Source organism: Protomyctophum parallelum (assembly GCF_964188405.1).
Source record: "Protomyctophum parallelum genome assembly, chromosome: 14".
Taxonomy (NCBI): Eukaryota; Metazoa; Chordata; class Actinopteri; order Myctophiformes; family Myctophidae; genus Protomyctophum; species Protomyctophum parallelum.
Genome location: NC_139709.1, coordinates 31,993,907 through 32,016,881, shown reverse-complemented (window position 1 = coordinate 32,016,881; position 22,975 = coordinate 31,993,907). Strand labels below are relative to the sequence as shown.

The following is a 22,975-nucleotide window of genomic DNA, read 5'->3' as shown; positions in this document are numbered from 1 at the left end:
GGCGTGCTATAGTATGCCGTACGGTAGGGGCTGTAGCCCATGTTCAAAAATGATGAAAAACGAGGTTAATTGTTTTTTTCAAAATTTCGAAAAACGATGGGCTATAACCCATGTTTTTTTAATTTTTGAAAATTTTTGAAATCCTCAAAAATGATGAAAAACGGCGTGCTATAGTATGCCGTACGGTAGGGGCTATAGCCCATGTTCAAAAATGATGAAAAACGAGGTTAACTTTTTTTTTCAAAATTTCAAAAAACGATGGGCTATAACCCATGTTTTTTGAAATTTTGAAATTTTTTGAAATCCTCAAAAATGATGAAAAACGGCGTGTTATAGTAAGCCGTACGGTAGGGGCTATAGCCCATGTTCAAAAATGATGAAAAACGAGGTTAACTTTTTTTTTCAAAAATTCAAAAAACGATGGGCTATAACCCATGTTTTTTGAAATTTTGATTTTTTTTCAAATCCTCAAAAATGATGAAAAACGGCGTGCTATAGTATGCCGTACGGTAGGGGCTATAGCCCATGTTCAAAAATGATGAAAAACGAGGTTAATTATTTTTTCAAAAATTCAAAAAACGATGGGCTATAACCCATGTTTTTTGAAATTTTGAATTTTTTTGAAATCCTCAAAAATGATGAAAAACGGCATGCTATAGTATGCCGTACGGTAGGGGCTATAGCCCATATTCAAAAATGATGAAAAACGAGGTTAACTTTTTTTTTCAAAAATTCAAAAAACGATGGGCTATAAACCATGTTTTTTGAATTTTTGAATTTTTTTCAAATCCTCAAAAATGATGAAAAACGGCGTGCTATAGTATGCCGTACGGTAGGGGCTATAGCCCATGTTCAAAAATGATGAAAAACGAGGTAATTTTTTTTTTCAAAATTTCGAAAAAAGATGGGCTATAACCCATGTTTTTTTAATTTTAATTTTTTTTTGAAATCCTCAAAAATGATGAAAAACGGCGTGCTATAGTATGCCGTACGGTAGGGGCTATAGCCCATGTTCAAAAATGATGAAAAACGAGGTTAACTTTTTTCTTCAAAATTTAAAAAAACGATGGGCTATAACCCATGTTTTTTTAAATGTTTTCAAATCCTCAAAAATGATGAAAAACGGCATGCTATAGTATGCCGTACGGTAGGGGCTATAGCCCATGTTCAAAAATGATGAAAAACGAGGTTAACCTTTTTTTTCAAAAATTCAAAAAACGATGGGCTATAACCCATGTTTTTTGAAATTTTGAATTTTTTTGAAATCCTCAAAAATGATGAAAAACGGCGTGCTATAGTATGCCGTACGGTAGGGGCTATAGCCCATGTTCAAAAATGATGAAAAACGAGGTTAATTTTTTTTTCAAAAATTCAAAAAACGATGGGCTATAACCCATGTTTTATTTATTTTTAAATTTTTTCAAATCCTTAAAAATGATGAAAAACGGCGTGCTATAGTATGCCGTACGGTATGGGCAATAGCCCATGTTCAAAAATGATGAAAAACTAGGTTAAATCTTTTTTCAAAAATTCAAAAAACGATGGGCTATAACCCATGTTTTTTGTTTTTTAATTTTTTTCAAATCCTCAAAAATGATGAAAAACGGCGTGCTATATATAGTATGCCGTATGGTATGGGCTATAGCCCATGTTCAAAAATGATGAAAAACGAGGTTAATTGTTTTTTCAAAAATTCAAAAAACGATGGGCTATAACCCATGTTTTGTTTTTGTTTTTTTGTTTTTTTTTCAAATCCTCAAAAATGATGAAAAACGGCGTGCTATAGTATGCCGTATGGTATGGGCTATAGCCCATGTTCAAAAATGATGAAAAACTAGGTTCCTATTATTTTTTTAAATTCAAAAAACGATGGGCATGTTTTTTTTTTTTTTCATTTTTTTCAAATCCTTAAAAATGATGAAAAACGGCGTGCTATAGTATGCCGTACGGTATGGGCAATAGCCCATGTTCAAAAATGATGAAAAACGAGGTTAATTTTTTTTTCAAAAATTCAAAAAACGATGGGCTATAACCCATGTTTTTTGAAATTTTTTAATTTTTTGAAATCCTCAAAAATGATGAAAAACGGCATGCTATAGTATGCCGTACGGTAGGGGCTACAGACCATGTTCAAAAATGATGAAAAACGAGGTTAACTTTTTTTTTCAAAAATTCAAAAAACAATGGGCTATAACCCATGTTTTTTGAAATTTTGAATTTTTTTTAAATCCTCAAAAATGATGAAAAACGGCGTGCTATAGTATGCCGTACGGTAGGGGCTATAGCCCATGTTCAAAAATGATGAAAAACGAGGTTATTTTTTTTTCAAAAATTCAAAAAACGATGGGCTATAACCCATGTTTTATTTATTTTTAAATTTTTTCAAATCCTTAAAAATGATGAAAAACGGCGTGCTATAGTATGCCGTACGGTATGGGCAATAGCCCATGTTCAAAAATGATGAAAAACTAGGTTAAATCTTTTTTCAAAAATTCAAAAAACGATGGGCTATAACCCATGTTTTTTGTTTTTTCATTTTTTTCAAATCCTCAAAAATGATGAAAAACGGCGTGCTATATATAGTATGCCGTATGGTATGGGCTATAGCCCATGTTCAAAAATGATGAAAAACGAGGTTAATTGTTTTTTCAAAAATTCAAAAAACGATGGGCTATAACCCATGTTTTTTTTTTTTTTTTTTTTTTTTTTTTTTTCAAATCCTCAAAAATGATGAAAAACGGCGTGCTATAGTATGCCGTATGGTATGGGCTATAGCCCATGTTCAAAAATGATGAAAAACTAGGTTCCTATTATTTTTTTTAATTCAAAAAACGATGGGCATGTTTTTTTTTTTTTTCATTTTTTTCAAATCCTTAAAAATGATGAAAAACGGCGTGCTATAGTATGCCGTACGGTATGGGCAATAGCCCATGTTCAAAAATGATGAAAAACGAGGTTAATTTTTTTTTTTTAAATTAAAAAAACAATGGGCTATATAACCCATGTTTTTTTTCGTTTTTTTTTCATTTTTTTCAAATCCTCAAAAATGATGAAAAACGGCGTGCTATAGTATGCCGTATGGTATAGGCTATAGCCCATGTTAATAAATGATGAAAAACGAGGTAATTTGTTTTTTTCAAAAATTCAAATAACGATGGGCTATAACCCATGTTTTTTTTTTTTTTTTTTTTTTTTCAAATCCTTAAAAATGATGAAAAACGGCGTGCTATAGTATGCCGTACGGTATGGGCAATAGCCCATGTTCAAAAATGATGAAAAACGAGGTAATTTTCTTTTTCAAAAATTCAAAAAACGATGGGCTATAACCCATGTTTTTCTTTTTTTTCCCATTTTTTTCAAATCCTCAAAAATGATGAAAAACGGCGTGCTATAGTATGCCGTAAGGTATGGGCTATAGCCCATGTTCAAAAATGATGAAAAACTAGGTAAAAAAAAAAATCAAAAATTCAAAAAACTATGGGCTATAACCCATGTTTTTTGTTTTTTCATTTTTTTCAAATCCTCAAAAATGATGAAAAACGGCGTGCTATAGTATGCCGTACGGTAGGGGCTATAGCCCATGTTCAAAAATGATGAAAAACGAGGTTAATTTTTTTTTCAAAAATTCAAAAAACGATGGGCTATAACCCATGTTTTATTTATTTTTACATTTTTTCAAATCCTTAAAAATGATGAAAAACGGCGTGCTATAGTATGCCGTACGGTATGGGCAATAGCCCATGTTCAAAAATGATGAAAAACTAGGTTAAATCTTTTTTCAAAAATTCAAAAAACGATGGGCTATAACCCATGTTTTTTGTTTTTTCATTTTTTTTAAATCCTCAAAAATGATGAAAAACGGCGTGCTATATATAGTATGCCGTATGGTATGGGCTATAGCCCATGTTCAAAAATGATGAAAAACGAGGTTAATTGTTTTTTCAAAAATTCAAAAAACCATGGGCTATAACCCATGTTTTTTTTTTTTTTTTTTTTTTTTAAATCCTCAAAAATGATGAAAAACGGCGTGCTATAGTATGCCGTATGGTATGGGCTATAGCCCATGTTCAAAAATGATGAAAAACTAGGTTCCTATTATTTTTTTTAATTCAAAAAACGATGGGCATGTTTTGTTTTTTTTTCATTTTTTTCAAATCCTTAAAAATGATGAAAAACGGCGTGCTATAGTATGCCGTACGGTATGGGCAATAGCCCATGTTCAAAAATGATGAAAAACGAGGTTAATTTTTTTTTCAAAAATTCAAAAAACAATGGGCTATATAACCCATGTTTTTTTTCATTTTTTTCAAATCCTCAAAAATGATGAAAAACGGCGTGCTATAGTATGCCGTATGGTATAGGCTATAGCCCATGTTAATAAATGATGAAAAACGAGGTAATTTGTTTTTTTCAAAAATTCAAATAACGATGGGCTATAACCCATGTTTTTTATTTTTTTTTATTTTTTTCAAATCCTTAAAAATGATGAAAAACGGCGTGCTATAGTATGCCGTACGGTATGGGCAATAGCCCATGTTCAAAAATGATGAAAAACGAGGTAATTTTCTTTTTCAAAAATTCAAAAAACGATGGGCTATAACCCATGTTTTTCTTTTTTTTCCCATTTTTTTCAAATCCTCAAAAATGATGAAAAACGGCGTGCTATAGTATGCCGTAAGGTATGGGCTATAGCCCATGTTCAAAAATGATGAAAAACTAGGTTAAAAAAAAATTCAAAAATTCAAAAAACGATGGGCTATAACCCATGTTTTTTGTTTTTTCATTTTTTTCAAATCCTCAAAAATGATGAAAAACGGCGTGCTATAGTATGCCGTACGGTATGGGCTATAGCCCATGTTCAAAAATGATGAAAAACGAGGTTAATCTTTTTTTTCAAAAATTCAAAAAACGATGGGCTATAACCCATGTTTTTTTTTTTTTTTTTTTTTTTAATCCTCAAAAATGATGAAAAACGGCGTGCTATAGTATGCCGTACGGTATGGGCTATAGCCCATGTTCAAAAATGATGAAAAACGAGGTTATTATTGTTTTTTTTAGACGTTTTTATCCCATTTTTAGACGCACGTCTAATAGCCGGCTATTGCTCAGTGGGATGGTCAAAAATGATGAAAAACGAGGATACAAAAAAAAGATAAAAAAATAAAAAACGATGGGCTATATAAACCCATCGCTTTTTTTTCTTTTCTTTTCAAATCCTCAAAAATGATTAAAAACGGCGTGCTATAGTATGCCGTACGGTATGGGCTATAGCCCATGTTCAAAAATGATGAAAAACAAGGATAATTCTTTTTTCAAAAATTAAAAAAATGATGGGCTATAAGCCATGTTTTTATTTTTTTTCATTTCTTTCAAATCCTCAAAAATGATGAAAAACGACATGCTATAGTATGCCGTACGGTATGGGCTATTAGACGAGCGTCTAAAAATGGGATAAAAAACGTCTAAAAATAGACGTCTAAAACACGTCTAAAAATAGACGTGTCTTAGTCGTCTATTTTTAGACGTCTATTTTTAGACGTTTTTATCCCATTTTTAGACGCACGTCTAATAGCCGGCTATTGCTCAGTGGGATGGTCAAAAATGATGAAAAACGAGGATAACCCATGTTTTTTTTTTCTTCATTTTTTTCAAATCCTCAAAAATGATGAAAAACAGCGTGCTATAGTATGCCGTACGGTATGGGCTATAGCCCATGTTCAAAAATGATGAAAAACGAGGTTAAAAAAAAGAAAAGAAAAATCAAAAAACGATGGGCTATAACCCATGTTTTTTTTTCTTTTCATTTCTTTCAAATCCTCAAAAATGATGAAAAACGGCGTGCTATAGTATGCCGTACGGTATGGGCTATAGCCCATGTTCAAAAATGATGAAAAACGAGGTTATTTTTTTTTTTAATAAAAAAAACGATGGGCTATAACCCATGTTTTTTTTTTTTCCCATTCTTCTCAAATCCTCAAAAATGATGAAAAACGGCGTGCTACAGTATGCCGTACGATATGGGCTATTAGACGAGCGTCTAAAAATGATGAAAAACGAGGTTAAAAACAAAATTCAAAAATTCAAAAAACGATGGGCTATAACCCATGTTTTTTTTTTTCTTAATTTTTTTCAAATCCTCAAAAATGATTAAAAACGGCGTGCTATAGTATGCCGTACGGTATGGGCTATAGCCCATGTTCAAAAATGATGAAAAACGAGGATAATGTTTTTTTCAAAAAATAAAAAAAATGATGGGCTATAACCTATGTTTCTTTTTCTTTTTAATTTCTTTCAAATCCTCATAGTCATAATCCTATAGTATGCCGTACGGTATAGCCCATGTTCAAAAATTATGAAAAACGAGGTAATTTTTTTTTCAAAAATTCAAAAAACGATGAGCTATAACCTATGTTTTTTTTCTTTTTAATTTCTTTCAAATCCTCAAAAATGATGAAAAATGGCGTGCTATAGTATGCCGTACAATATGGGCACATACGGTCGTTTCTTCTGATCGAACTCTTATGTTCACTCATTCTCTGTTTTAACTGTCTAGTAGTTTTGCCTATGTATGCTAAACCACAGGGACATTTGATCATATACACCACATGGGTTGACACACAAGTAATAATGTTATTGATCTTGAACTTCTTGCCAGTATGAGGATGGTTAAAAAAGGAGGTCTTATGTGTATTTCCACACTGGGCACAATGACCACAAGGATAGTTTCCTTGTGGGAGTATTATGATCAAATGTCCCTGTGGTTTAGCATACATAGGCAAAACTACTAGACAGTTAAAACAGAGAATGAGTGAACATAAGAGTTCGATCAGAAGAAACGACCGTGAATACCCTGTTGCAGTTCATTTCAATGACCTTAAACATGACATCTCTACTTTCCGCTTTATTGGTATAGAACAAGTCAAACTTCCAAGAAGAGGTGGTAATCGTTATAAAAAAAAAAAAAAAATTAACCTCGTTTTTCATCATTTTTGAACATGGGCTATAGCCCATACCGTACGGCATACTATAGCATGCAGTTTTTCATCATTTTTGAGGATTTGAAAAAAGTGAAAAAAACGATGGGTTATTATAGCCCATCGTTTTTTGAATTTTTGAATTTTATTTATCCTCGTTTTTCATCATTTTTGACCATGGGCTATAGCCCATACCATACGGCATACTATAGCACGCCGTTTTTCATCATTTTTGAGGATTTGAGAAGAATGGAAAAAAAAAACATGGGTCATTTCAATGACCTTAAACATGACATCTCTACTTTCCGCTTTATTGGTATAGAACAAGTCAAACTTCCAAGAAGAGGTGGTAACCACGATGCCCTTTTAAAACAACGTGAGGCCTACTGGATCCACACTCTACAAACCTTACACCCCAAAGGGCTTAATGATGAACTACTATTGAATGTTATGCTATAGAAAATGTTGATCTGAACTTCTTGTCCAGCCGGTACTATAGGCACTTTAGGTGCAATTTTAATTATTTCTTTCTTATTCTTTTCCACTCTTTCGGACAGAGTAGGATCTTACATTTTACATTTATTTGCTTATTTTACTGTATGTCTTCCTTTTATGTTGTATGGCATGACATTTATGTATAATTCTTTTCCCCTGTATTATTGTAAACTGTTATTTTCAATGATATATATGAGGAATGTTCACAGAAACACTGCACCTTCAAGTCACGTGACAAGGTTCTTCACAGCTGTTATCTGTTTAGATAAATTACATGCATTTTGATTGGTTGTTTACACTTCCTGAAATGTATTTAGTGACTGTCAGCCCATTCTTGAATTAAGCCTGAGGAAGGTCGCAAGACCGAAACGTTGCTCAATTAATAAAATTGCTCTGAACTATCAAGTGGCAGTGTGCGGATGTCCCTTCTTCCACATTGTATACTCTTTGTCATCATCACACCTGCTCCAAATTGCCTGCCGGGTGTGCGGAAGTCTTCTCTCTATAGGAACGTTTTACTTTGAAATGTTTTGTAGTTTCTGAGTTATTTAACTTAAACGCCCAATGCATTCTCTATGGCAATAGCACAAACTTTGGCATGCTACTAGTCCTACATACTTAAACCTACCAACCACATTCTAGCCTACTTAGGTTCATCTTACGGTGGACATGTTTGCCTGAAAAGGAATCTTTGAAATGTGTCAGTTTTAAAAATATAGTGCATTCAAATTTGAGACTTTTATAATGGGGCTCAATGGCAGATTTTGGCACCTCAAAAAATCACTTTCACCTAGAAACTCCATTCACACTTTTTATTATTCAGCTTACTGTGGAGACACATGCTGGAACTTTTTAGTATTGAGTTTGTGCTTGAAATGTACTGTAATTCGACAAACTGTTAATAAATAAATAAATCAATCAATGACCTTGAGCAGTATAAATGACCTTCATAAGATTAGTAAATGACCTTGACCGGTATAAATGACCTTGACAAGTATAAATGACCTTGACCAGTATAAATGACCTTGACCAGTATGCGGTCAGTGACCATGGACTATAGCCTTTCTCTTTTCCGCGATTTTCACCTTTTTTTTCAAATCCTCCGAAAACATAAAAAACGACCTACTATTGTATGCCCTCTGAGACCATGGACTAATGACCTTCGCCCTTCGCTTTTCCTTGATTTTCACCTTTTTTTAAATCCTCAACAATGATGAAGAATCGCGCACTTTAGCGTGCCGCTCAATGACCTCTGAGACCATGGACCAATGAACCATGTAAATACAACACATTGAGCAGGGCACTGCAGGGAGTTGAACCCCGTTCCGGTAAACCAGAAGTACGACACCAGTGCCTTAGTTTTTGTGTTGTCCTTTACAACAACAGCATAGTTGAGTTTGTGTGTGTCTTTCTCTTTCTGTCTTTCTTTCTTAGGACGGAGATCAAGGTAGACACTGTTGGAAGGCTCAACACAAGCCGATGCCCCTTGAGATCCATCACAAAGCTTCCCTAAGGGAGCCCAGCAAGCCAGCTAGCCAGCAAGCCCGCCCAGTCAGCCAACGCAGCCAACCAGCTCCGCCAGTCAGCCAGTGTCGAGAAGTCAGGCTGCCATGCCAGCGCACATCAGCCCTTGCAGTCAGCCATTGCAGCCATACCAGCCTTGCTCAGTCAGCTCAGCCAGGCCTCTCTCTGTCTGCCTGGCCCAGTCTGCCCCGCCCTGCCTTGCAGCAACAGAACCAGCCGGGCTGGCGAACCAGCCAGCTCAGAATACGAGCTCAGCTGGCAAGCACGCAGTTAGTTAAAACCAGTTTCGGACAGGCAGGCCAGGGCAGACAAACAGGAAGACCGCGGCGCCTAGGCAGGCAGACAGGCCAGGAAGGCAACAAAGTGCAGGCAGGGGGACTATCCGGCCTAAGGCTGCGCTGCAAGGGTTGGAGCCTGGCTTGCTCCTGCTGGTCTGAGCCTGCTGGCTGTGGCTGCACAGTAAGTCTGGAATTCCTGAGTCTGGGCTTGCTGCTGAGCTAGCATTCTGAGCTGTCTGGCTTGCCAGCCCGGCTGGTTCTGTTGCTGCAAGGCAGGGCGGGGCAGACCGGGCCAGGCAGACAGTGAGCCAGACCTCGAGAGAGGCCTGGCTGAGCTGACTGAGCAAGGCTGGTATGGCTGCAATGGCTGACTGCAAAGGCTAATGTACGCTGGCTTGGCAGCCTGACTTTCTACACTGGCTGACTGGCGAAGCTGGCTGGCTGCGTTGGCTGAGTGGGCGGACTTGCTGGCTAGCTGGCTTGTTGGGCTCCCTGAGGGAAGCTTTGGGATGGATCTCTAGGGGCATCGGCTTGTGTTGAGCCTTCCAACGGCATCTATCTTGATCTCCGTCCTAAGAAAGAAAGACAGAAAGAGAAAGACACACAAACCCAACTATACAGCTTCCACCTGAGGAACCGAGACGCGAAAAAAGAACTGAGCGTCACTTGGGATGGTCACAAACTCTCCAACCATACCCACCCCATGTATCTTGGAGTTACAATGGACAGGACACTCTCCTTCAAAAAACACCTGGAGAACACAAAAGACACGGTCAACAACCACAATAACATCCTGTGAAAACTAGTGAACTCCAAGTGGGGCGCAGACCCACAAACAATCCGTGCAACTGCCATGGCCCTGTCTTTCTCTACAGCAGAGTATGCCTGCTCAAGCTGGAGCCGATCACGTCACACCAAATTGGTCGACACAGCCCTAAATGACACCTGTCGCATCATCACGGGATGCGTCAAGACAACACCTGTCCTGTGCCTTTATGCGCTAGCCGGCACCTCCCCCCGCACATCAGACGACTGTGTATCGCTCAAGATGAATGGAGAACATGAAGTTGGGGATGAACGAAGGAAAGTCTGGAATTAAATGATAGAGAACACCTCACACACACATAGTTTCCTTTCGTGGCTGTTTACATTCGAGGGTCGCCGGTCCTCTTGAACGGAACAGTTTAACGTCATGCCCAGGACGAAAAGATATAGAGAACACCAACATGACAAATAACAGCAGGAAGGCATGGGCCACAATCCATCGTCTTGGCAAAGACCACACCACCCATAATTCACGGTCACAGCAAACTCTGTTGCATCACAACTGGTGTTCAACAGTCATAACCAACACCGCCACCGACCCACAGGAGAATACCATCACACAGTGGTATCAGACCAACCACAATGAGCTAGCCCTCAAACCAAACCCTTCGACTTAGAACAACTCGAAGCTGCAATGGGAAAGTTGAAACCCGGAAAAGCAGCAGGGATTGATGACATACTGGCAGAAATGATACAGCACCTGGGACCTAACGCAAAGACCTGGCTTGTGGGGATGCTGAACACATGCATGGCAGAGAAAACCATCCCTTCTGTCTGGAAAAAGTGGTTGCAATCCCTAAACCTGGCAAAGACCCATTATCCCCAAATAGCTACCGACCCATTTCTCTCCTCTGCTACAAGCTCTATGAGAGGCTGCTACTCCAACGCCTCGTTGTCACTCATAGACATCAAGCTGACTAAAGACCAAGCTGGTTTCCGTCCCGGCCGCTCCTGTGCTGGACATAGCTGAACCTCACCCAACACATTGAGGATGGGTTTGAGGGAAAACAAATAACTGGAGCAGCATTCAGACTCAGATCTCTCTGCTGCCTACAACACTGTCCAACACTGCACAATGTTCAGGAAAAGCCTCCTCAACAACAGGCGCTTCTATGTCCAGTTAAATGGAGTAAATGGAAAGCCCAAAAGAACGGCCTCCCACAAGGTAGCGTGCTCGCCCCCCTCCTTTTCAATATCTACACAAACGACCAGCCACTACCAACAGAATGCCGACGACCTCTGCATTACCACCCAACAAGCAGACTTCCAGAAGATTGAGTCTGTCCTTGAAAGTGGCCTCCAAGAAATGTCAAGCTACTACAATACAACCACCTGAAACCCAACCCATCAAAAACCCAACTATGCCTCTCTTTCGCCTGGCTGCGTTGGCTGACTGGGCGGGCTTGCTGGCTAGCTGTCTACATTGATCTCCGTCTTAAGAAAGAAAGACAGAAAAAGAAACGCACAAATTTAGATAGACTTAAACGCTCTATATTTAATAAAACTATTCTGGACAGGAATCCTGTATTGCAGGGGTGCCCAAAAGGTACATCGTGATCTACCAGTAGATCACAAAGGCTGTGCAGGTACATGCCCCTGTATATAATCTATGACTTGTATTAAGGTGACTTGATTGATTGACATAAAAAGGCCTGTCAGCTCAAATGTTGCACACAAACATCAGTATAGCATTACAAAGTTATTGTGACAGTAATAATTCCTATAGTGTGTGTCCAGTAACAGTGTTAAGTGTTCAGTAACAGGAATATTCCTGTCTCTCCATCTCTTTAATACATAGAAAAGGAACATCAAGCTATTTATGAGCTTAATGTTCCAGTTCTAATTGTGTCTGTTACATTACAATTCCACTGAACAAACACTATAGCAATGATTACTGTCACACTATAGAACTAATTAACACTGTTACTGAACACACACTCTATATAGTCTATAGCAATATTAGCAATGATTACTGTCACACTATAGAGCTATTTAACACTGTTACTGAACACACACTATAGCAATGATTACTGTCACAATACAGAGCAATTTAAGTTAGGTAACCAAATGGACCCCAATAGTAGATCTTTACACTCTCAATAGTTTAATTGTTGTAAAGCATCTGCTTAATTAAAAAAAGACACAATTAGAGAATGTAGAAATTGCTATAATGAACTTGTTATAATGTTTATATATGTTAATACTACTTTGTAGTGATGGGCCAATGAAGCTTTTATGAACCTCTGAACCACTTGAACCAATTGGTTAAAAAATTTGTTAAGCTTTGAAGCTTCAGTGAATAGTGACATCTGCTGGCGAAATACTAGACTGCATTTAATTTAGGCAGCAGACAGTGAAACACTTACTACAGGACACAGCAAAACTTTAGTAAATAAACCTATATTATCAGATTAGAATTTTATTGTGAAATCTTAGAAGGAATGTACTCTACAAATAAAGACTTGAAGTTGATTGATTAATTTATGTATTCAACTATTTGGGTAACATGTGAGCTTTATCCTCTAATTCATGGGCCTGGATTGAGTGTGTCTAAATGCCTAAACTGTAATTAAACATTGAAATAAAAGAAAAGAAACAAACAAACACACAATAGTGTTTTGTATGGAGCAGTGTGATATATGTTTGTAGGATGAGAAAATATTTGACGCATCTAATGTATTGCTTATGGCCAATTAATACATTCATGTCAGATTTAATTTAATATTTTGTATTGCACAGATGCACATCGCAATGTTGATTAAACGTATTGATTAAATAACGTTTAGTTACAAATATAGATGTGCCACTTTCGTCTACTGCATTGCATCAAAATAATTGCAGTAGGCCTACCCCACCCCAGGTTCAAATACTGGACTACTCGCCCCGGTGCTTGCCCGTTTTTCCTCCCAGAATTTTCCCCAGTGAGGGGGATAACTTTGTAATATGTTATTGGCTGTTTGTATTTTTGGAAAAATATAAAAAGATACTCCTGTGGAAAGGCTATATTATTTGACTTATATTGAACCTATAAACAATTTAGTATTATTTAGTATATGTAAGGTTTTGCCCCCTCAAATGGTACCTCGTCAGATAATCCCCACATATCCTACAACAACTTCTGTGAACAGACTTCACTGTAGTAGCTTTTCATAAATTATATTTGTACTTAGGCTGTTCTGTTCTGCTGTCATGAAAGTTTATAGTTAGAGAAATTCAAAGTCCAGCCGTCTGCTGTCTAGCCTCTCTCACCCCTCACTGGGGAAAATTCTGGGAGGAAAACAGAAACGGGGCGAGTGGACTTGTTACCGTTTGAACTCCCGCTTACGAGTCCAGCACGCAAAAAACAAGCCACGGAAGAAATTTACTGATAAGGTTTCCCTGTAGGTCTTATCATGTTCAAGGTGTATCTAGTTTGCGCAAGCTGATCCGAGGCAACTAAAAGTATTGAACCAGTTCGAGGAAATGAACCAGTTACTGCTTCGGACGTCATTGGTCACGTGACTTTTTCCTTACTAAAGCAAGCTTCGAAGCAGTGGTTCATAATTATGCAAATGAAGGCGGGGTTTGAAGCTTGTGTCGGAGCTTCAGCATCAGACGCCCATCACTACTACTAGTAGATGAGTGGTTACTGTCGTCGGTTTGTGGACATTGGGGCCGGGTTCTCCTCCCCATCGAAGACTGAGAATGTTTCTTTCAAACAAAATTGTTTTTGCATCTAGTCGAGGTCCATTATTCATTCAGTATCTGAGCCACGGATCACCATTTGAGGCAATTTAGCCTCAAATACTGAATGAATAATGGACCTCGACTAGATGCAAAAACAATTGTGTTTGTTGAGAAAGAAACATTCTTGCCACTAATAAATTGCTGTACGAGTTCCAATCTGGTTTCAGAACATCCCACTCCACTGACACATGCCTCCTCTATTTGAGCGATCACATCAAACACGAGGTGGATGCTGGAAAATACTGCGGCATGGTCATGCTGGACCTCCAAAAGGCTTTTGACACCGTGAACCACTCCATACTGGTTAACAAGCTTAAAGCTATTGGTTTTGATAGCACATCAGTGAGCTGGATGCAATCCTACCTGGAGGGGAGAGAACAGATGGTGGAGGTGAACGGAACACTGTCCCCTCCCCTCCCAGTGAGCTGTGGCGTCCCACAAAGAAGCATACTAGGGCCTTTACTGTTCCTAATTTATGTTAACGACATGACTTCAGCTTGTGACTGCAACTTGTTCCTGTTCGCAGATGTCTCGGACAGGAACAAACTGCAGGTTGAAAAGACCCTCAGCTCTGAACTCGGTAGAATCTGCACCTGGCTCGCTGATAACAAACTATCCTTACACCTGGGAAAAACTGAATCCATCCTCTTCGGATCAAATAGTAAACTCAACAAGGCAGATGGCTTCTTGGTTAGAGTGGGTGACAATATTATCACACGAAAAGATCAAATTACCTACCTAGGTTCCATCCTGGAGGCCAATCTTTCCGGTGATAAAATGGCCACCAACGTAATCAAAAAAGTCAATCAAAGAACAAGATTCCTTTACAGGATCTCCTCACTGGTCAGCAAAAACACCTTGAAGACCTTAACAGGAGCCCTCGTACAAGGTTTCTTTGACTATGCATCCACCTCTTGGTACCACAGCACCTCAAAGGCCCTCAAAACAAGGCTCCAGACCTCCCAAAACAAACTGGTCAGGCTCCTACTTGGCCTCACCCCCCGAACCCACCTCACCCCTGCCCACTTTGACAGGCTGGGATGGCTTAGGGTCGTCGACAGAGTACAGCATCTTGCAATGGGTCTGGTCCACAAGATTCGATACACCACCAAGATACCCATGTACCTGTCTAAATACTTCCTTAATGTAAACGAAGTCCACACCCACAACACCAGAGGGAGTGCAACAAACCATGTGCAACCCAGATTCGGCACAAACAAGGGACTAAATTATTTTCGCTCCTATGCCACCAAAATGTGGAACGCCCTACCAACAGTCATTAAGACATGTGAATCCCTTGACTCCTTCAAAACCGCTCTCAAAGGGCACCTACGGATGGCTGCAATTCGAAACTGGCCTCTGTAAAATCTGAATCCCCCCCCCCCCCATTTTCCCTCACTGTATATTGTATCTTTTCCCTTTTTTGCTTCCCATATGATGAATTCCTGTTCTGATCTTTAGCTACATAGAAATGTCTATTTGTATGTCTCTAAATGTTTACAAGTCTTTAAATGTTTTGATGAATTGAACAATGTGGACCCTGTTGTAAACAAGTGTAATGCTTAATTGGGTCGTCCACTCACAGTTGACAGTCTTTGTATTGAGTTTGTGCTTAAAATGTACTGTAAATTCTACAAACTGTTAATAAATATTTCAATCAATCAATCAATCAATTCTCAGTCCTCGACGGGCCGATATCCACAAACGGCCGAAAGTAACGACTATGCTACTGGAACACGGTTTAAAAGAGTACTACTAACTAATAATATATATAAACATCATTAAAAGTAACTTCAAAAACGTGAAGTATTAAATAACATTTCATTGTTTACCTGCTGCCTGCAGACGACGGAGACGGACCGACAGACACGGTGCTTGACGTGTCAACGGTGGCATTCTCAAACAAACACTGACCAAACCCGCCTCAACGCGTCTGCGCCGTATTTGAGGGGGGCGTCACTTCCTTCCGGTGTGAGGCCACGCCTTCGAGTTTTCCCCGCGAGATATTGTAACGTAGGAGGACTACAATATGACTACACCATGTTCAATTCATCAAAACATTAGAGACGTACAAATAGACACTTCTATATAGTTAAAGAACAGAACAGGAATTCATCATTGATGGATATTTTTCCACCAAAAGACTATAATGCAAGGACTGTATTAGGACTGTATAAATAATAATAAACAATAGCTTAGGATCGATAGCTTGAGAGCTAGAGCTAGAAAGAACTCCGGAGCACCGGAACTGAATAAATACTTTAGAAAGTAATCTAAGTACCATAAATACTCTTTACCAGAATAGAAGCAGAGGGCTTGTAACTTTACAGAAATGGTTATAAAAACCTTTTAGGCTATAATGAGTAAAAGTCAGAGTATAACAGAGTTAACCAATATACCTTAGAATGAATTTGACAGACACAAGAAGAGAACTCAGACAAGCAGAACTTAGAGGGAGGTTCAATCAGATATATTCACCATTGTTTCGGGAGAGAAGAAGACATGTCATCCGGACAGCGTTTCACAACGATCTCTGCCCATGTTCAAATTGAACAGGGTTGATATAGCATACCGTAATCAATACACCGGAAAATGTGTTGAACAACAAGGTTAAAAAACATATTTGTTAACAAATGGACAGATAATGCAAGACGTCACGAATATTGCACACAGGAACTATCTCACGGGGCAGAGATAGTCCGAACCTGCAATATCAGTTTAGTGGAACCGGGGGAGACAGGGCATCGCGTCATTGAGTGCAGTTTACCAGTCTGTAAGAGCGAATACTAACTTTCAAGGGCAAAAACACAGAGGCTGGGTGTTATGGCCAACGAAAACAAAACAATTCTTATCTACCAACGCTGGCTAGGGAAAAGGGTTACTATCTAGTCTCCGGCGGGGCCAGAAACATACTATTTTAACGTCAGTGGGACAGCCGGACATCAAATGTCAGTCACAGGGCAATTAGATTAAAAGGTCAAAAGGTCAAAGGGACCCTTCACCCATAAAATATATACAAATTATCTATCAATCATAAAGGAAGCAAAAAGGTAAAAGAAACATATACAGTGAGGGGAAAAGGGGGGAGGGGCATTAGGCTACGGACCCCCATAGTGGCATTTCTATCTCTGGGACCCCAGCAACCGACAGGTAGTTACTGCAGGGGGTCCCCAGACCCCAGCAACCGACAGGTAGGTACTACAGGGGGTCCCCAGACCCCAGCAACCGACAGGTAGGTACCACAGGGGGTCCCCAGACCCCAACAACCGACGGGTAGGTACTGCAGGGGTTCCCCAGACCCCCCAGTCTGAGACCCACTTAGCTCTGGTCCATATAGCTCTAATGCGTTGCATTTAGACATTAGAGCTATGGACCAGAGCTAAGACTCACTGTGCTATTGTAGGCTAAACCTGTTGAGACTCCTATAGAGCATGTTGACATGGATAATTTGGTTAGTAGTATCTGTTAGTTAATGCAAAAAAGCACTTTCACCTAGAAACTCCATTCACACTTTTTATTATTCAGCTTACTGTGCAGACACATGCTGGAACTTTTTACTTTTAAATGTTTTGTAGTTTCTGAGTTATTTAACTTAAACGCCCACTTAAACGCATTCTCTATGGCAATAGCACAAACCAGGGAGGCAGGGACCCTTGAGAGAGTTCCAGGGGGTACCCAGCTAAAATGACAGATAAGATTTCTATTCATTGCAATGATAGATATCTATTATGAAGGTTATATATAATCACATGTGTTTAACCTCGATTCACAGAGCCCATTCAGGTTAAAAAAAGACAAATTTGCAGTTCATTAATTTTATTCAGATTCAATGCTTGAGTAACATGTCTTTCCAAGAACTAAACATGTACAGTACAGCCAAATAAAATCAAATAAAACCTATCATCAGTGCTTGAAACTGAAATTATTACATACAGTCATTCATGTAATTCAATAAAAGACATGTCAAAAACAACCAAGAAAAAAACAAAACATCTTTGAAAAGCAATCACATTTTTAAAAGCTAGCAAAATACAGTATAAGTTAGTAAATGCTATTAACTCAAGTACTCAAGACCAAATATAACTTTGTATCAACTGTGTATAACTTCATACAAATGTTTCATTGCATAATTGAATAAGAATCGATACTAACATCAGCTTTTCAAAAAGCTAATAAATCTCATGCGGTCACAAATATATCTTCCATTTCTGATTATTTGAAGGTGAGTTTCTTGGACATCGCACTGAACTAAAAGACATTAAAATGTCTAAGAAATAACATTTTCAGTGCAAAGTGAGCAGAAGTAAAATGATTTTCCTTTGCAGGCTCTGTTGTGAAATAGATCTAGAAATTCAAATACCAACTCTGAGCAGCTTGTAGGTGCCTATCAGTGGATAAGCAACAATCAGAGCTGTAGTGAAACGCCACTGGACAACATAATTTAAGTCAGTGGTTCGCAAACTTTTTTCATGTCAAGGACCCCCAAATTGACACTAATGAGCCCACGGACCCCCATTTGAAAATACATGCCAGGGACCCCCCCCATAAGAGAAGATCTTTACGGCTCTAGCAGTGCTTCTCAACCTGTTTAATTTGAAGGACCCCCACCTGAATTAGGCAACAGAAGTGTCATGAGGTGTAGGCGTAAATGGGGATTTAATGGAATTTCTATCTCTGGGACCCCCAATTTATATTGTAAAATCAATGTTAATTTAACTCTGAGAGTGTACAAATGGAACCTTCCATTTGTACACTCTCAGAGTTACAGACCCATAAGGGTCCATTTGGTTCCTAACTATCATTTAGCCGGGGACTCCCTGGAACTCCCTCAAGGAGCCCTGGGGGTCCCCGGACCCCACTTTGGGAACCACTGATTTACGTTTTTTACTATTTTGAAAAAACACATTTTAATAGTTCAACTAGCCATCTACATCAACATGTTGTGAGCTTGTTACGGGATGAGGGGTTTAGCATGGACGAAAATAGAGACCTAAAAGTCCTTTTATTGAACTTCCTCACACCAGTCAAATGCATCACAATATAACTGTAACGCTCGAACGTGAACGTGCACACACACACACACACACACACACACACGATTAGGATAATATTTTCAATTTATTTTATTTATATATCATTGTCCTGTAGTGTCATTTATGTCGAATGTCATGTTTTTATGTTCTGTGTGGACCCCAGGAAGATTAGCTGCTGCTATGCACCAGCTAATGGGGATCCTAATAAAACTCTAAACTCTAAACCAGCTGATGTTCTTGGGTTTGCAAAAGTTAGTGTTTTGTGTTCTGCGTATTTCAATGTGTACAGTACATGCTGAACAGGTAGGAGCAGGTACTGTACTGCATATGCAGTACAGTATAGTGAGTCGCTGGCCTGGTACTGGGCAGGACGATTCAAATAGGAAAGTATATATACTGCACACTCATTGTAGCTCCATTAAGATTATTTCAATGACCAATGTCTTCTTGAAACACATTCATAAAGACGGCTTGTCAAAACATTAGTTATAATTAGCTACATTTAGTGCAATATTCTCACCCATTTGGCTTTGCACAGATCACTGAATTGGAAAACAACACTTCAATAGAACCTGGACATGAACACGATGACGTTTCAGGTTTCAACTGTTGAAAACTCATGTGTAGGCGTATACCAAGATTTAAAGAAGCTTTGAAGCTTTTACTGTATTTCATAGACAAGACATGGAACACAATTTTTTGCTGTCAAACCAAAATATTGAAATTCAGAGCATCTGTCAAAATGGACCAACAGTCAAATTTCAGTCTCACATAATGGTGTCCTCCTTCCAACAGTAAATAATACATTGTGATTATACATACGTGGTAGGCTGGGTTCCAGCCTGCTTCGCTGCGCTCCGTCAATTTGTTTTGTCACTCGCTACAACGGAACACCGCGAAGCAGGCTGGAACCCAGGCTACATACGTGGTACAGTATTCGTAACAGGGCAACATACACCTGAATACTGCTTAGAGAGTGACTTCTATTTCAGAAAAACTTTATATTCCAACCCCTTTTTGGCTTTTTGTCTGTCCTGCCACATTGTCTGGACAGGAGGAAATGAACTCATGTCATGGGCCTATCACTGTTTCTGATGCGTTACTTCAAAATGGAATGATCTGCCATAACATTACGGTTAGAATATGCTTTGTAACATTTAAGTATAAATGTTCCCATTTAAGACTAAAAGGGTTATGTACCAAATAATTATTGCCATGGGCTTATTCGAAAAGCTATTCGTTATCATGCTGATTCTTGCTTATCTGAAGAGTGACAGGGCTGCCCACCGACGTGTAGCCATATGTGTGGGTTGACACCTTGGTTTTGTAGCTTTGCTGTCCACCTTCCACTCTCTGCACCTCTGAACAATATGAAGGCTTGACCTCCAGCTTGGCATGGCTCACTTGGATGGGGACGTCTCTCTCTCTCCTGGACTGGGATCCTGCAGCGCCAGCCGGGGGCACAGCGGACGAGAAGAGGCTGCCGGACAGATGCTCCCTGAAGCGGGCGAAGAGGCCGGGCCTCTGCCTGGGGAGTGACGCCGTGGGGCGCCCGACGTTGAGCAGCACCGGCTGGCCGACGCTGGAGCCGCCGATCTCCCTCTGGAGCACGGCGATCTCACAGGGCTTCTCTGCAGGGGCGTCGGAAAAACACCCGTAGGTCTCGCCTTCCCGGGGAACGTAATCTTCCAAGTCCTCCAGGGTCAGAACGTGGCTGCCCCGTGTCAGGATCTGGGGCTCAGGCTGTGCGAGTTGGCCGCTTTCAAGGTCTTCTTCGCCGTCCGACTCCAGGACGACGGTCGCGCCGTCGTCCAGGTCGACGTCGTCCCCTGCGTGCGGGGTCAAGGCAGAGGACACCTCATAGGCCTCTCCGCCGATGATTCCGGATTCCGGATGGTTCCCTTGGTCTCCCCAGGCGGCCAGCGACTGGCCGCTCACATCTCCCTGCTCCACCAGCTTGTTGTTGGAGTTGTTGGCGTTGGGGTTCTCGGGGTGAGAAGGCCTTCTTGGCCTGATGCCATGAGACGAGGTGGTGGACCTCTCCGAGCCCGCGGGAGAGGCGCCTCTCCTCCTGGACAGCCTCGGGGAGCGGTTCACCTTGTACTCGATGATCTCCTCCACCTCCACCCACCGGGGCCCCATGCACTCCATCGGCCTGGCCTCGGCACCGCCGCCGCCACCCTGAGCCTGGGTGACGTACAGGGTAGGGATGGTGGTCTTCCTGGAGGCCATGGGCGGCCTCCTCTGCCTGCTGGCGGGCTCTGGGGTGGAGGTCTCCGAGCGGTACGGGGACTTGTGCCTCCTCATGCGCTGGTTCTTCACCACCGTGGTTATGGTCTCCTCACTGGACCAGAGAGAGAGAGAGAGAGAGAGAGAGAGGGGAAGATGATGGGATTATATAGGAGTTATTAGAGGTGGTAATCATTAGGTTTATGAAGAGCTTAATTATGCAGTGGTGGGAAAAAGTAAAGTAATATAAAGTGCAATATTATAGAAATACTCTGTTTAAGTAAGAAGTCCAGATTTCAAAATGTAACCGAGTAAAGGTATTGGCCTCAAAATGTCCTTCAACTGTTTAACAATCTTAAATAGCCAAAATGTATATAGGGCTGAAGCGGTTAATGTATTCTTTGGAATAATAATCACAATCTACAAAGTAACTAGTAACAAATAAATGTAGTAGAGTAAAAGTACAATATTTGGATCCAAAATGTAGTGAAGTAGAAGTGAAAGTATTAGAAATTGGAAATACTCAAGTGGTTGTCTCAAAGTTCTAGAGCAAACATGGGCAACTGGCGGCCCGGGGGCCTTCACTTAATCAGATTAATATCAGAATACTGATATATTATTGATTTCAGCTGTTACAATTTCAAACATGCAAACATGACTCGCTGTAATTACATTAGTCTATAAATTAGTGGCTTACTGACTAGCATTACAATTTTATTGTCTTTTTCATGTCCAATTAATTTGTATTTAGTTCATAAAGTTAGCATAAATAATTAAAGGCATTTGAAATTAAATAAAAATGTAACTCTTCAGCATACCAATTCAAGAATAGCAAAAATGTATTCAGGATTTCAATTCAAATATAGCAAAAAATAGCTGATCTACAAGTTAAAAATGTGTTGCAGTATTACGCTTTTTGAGCTTGTAGATCGGCTTTGTTTTGCTACGACAGAACTATGCAATGCCAGTGTGGCCCCTCTGGAGTGAGTGGGGAAATATAATGGCCCTCTCCATCGTCAAAGTTGCCCACCCCTGTTCTAGCCCATTCTGACCTGAGATCAGATTCTAAAAATGTCTTCTGAATCCTGACAGTTTTCTGAAAAAGCTATGTTTCTATGTCGGTCGGTCGTTCTTCGATTTTTCAATAGCTAAAGCATAACATAATGCTAACACCAAAAGGGGTTCCCGCCTAAAATGTTCTAGAGCACACCGGGCTTATCTCACAGTACTCGGCACACCGCTTGGGGGAAACCCCCAGGGTTAGACTTCAAAGTAAGGCAATTGGAAAATGGGGTATTTTCTCCGATTACAGCAGGCGAGTTCCTGCCACACAACAGCAATGGTATAATGTACACCGACATTGGACCAAGGTTCAAAGTAGGGTTGTCCCGATGGGATCGGGTCATGTGAAATTGCCGGGGGCCGATCACGTCCTTTTCAAATGATCCGAATCGGATCGGGAGCCAAAAAACGTGATCGGGGCATCCTTAGTATCAATATTCCATATCATGATATTAAGACTGGATAGTGTCTGTGATTTTGGATATTGTACTATTGTGATATGGCATAAATGTGTTTTATAAAATATAAATATCGATGATCAAAGTCAAATGATCGGAATCTTATTGGGAGCAAAAAAACGTGATCGTCATACGTAGTTCAAAGTCAACGTTATTTTCATTCAAAGTGCACAGCTGAACAAAATTACATTGCTTCCAACTGATTAATGCAATTAATTGAAAAACTAGTATTACTAATACACATACTCTAACTAAAACACTGTGTTTTACATAGTAATACCACTAATATAGGCTAAATTAAATAGGAAAATGTGATGTTTTGTACCACAGTGAGTCTTTTGTACAACTTAACATGGGTTAAAGACAAAAGG

General features: G+C 39.6%; 1 protein-coding gene across 50 annotated transcripts in view; it reads right to left on the bottom strand.

Moving 5' to 3' along the window:
- Positions 1–17,621: 17,621 nt before the first annotated feature.
- obscnb (obscurin, cytoskeletal calmodulin and titin-interacting RhoGEF b) overlaps positions 17,622–22,975 on the bottom strand; it is a 110,863-nt gene continuing 105,509 nt past the window's right edge. For all 50 annotated transcript variants that reach the window (XM_083781349.1, XM_083781370.1, XM_083781375.1 and 47 more), the window contains one exon: positions 17,622–21,199. In XM_083781349.1, coding sequence (XP_083637475.1) covers positions 20,089–21,199 — 1,111 coding nt within the window. In that variant the 3' untranslated portion in view covers positions 17,622–20,088. The remainder of the gene's footprint in view (positions 21,200–22,975) is intronic.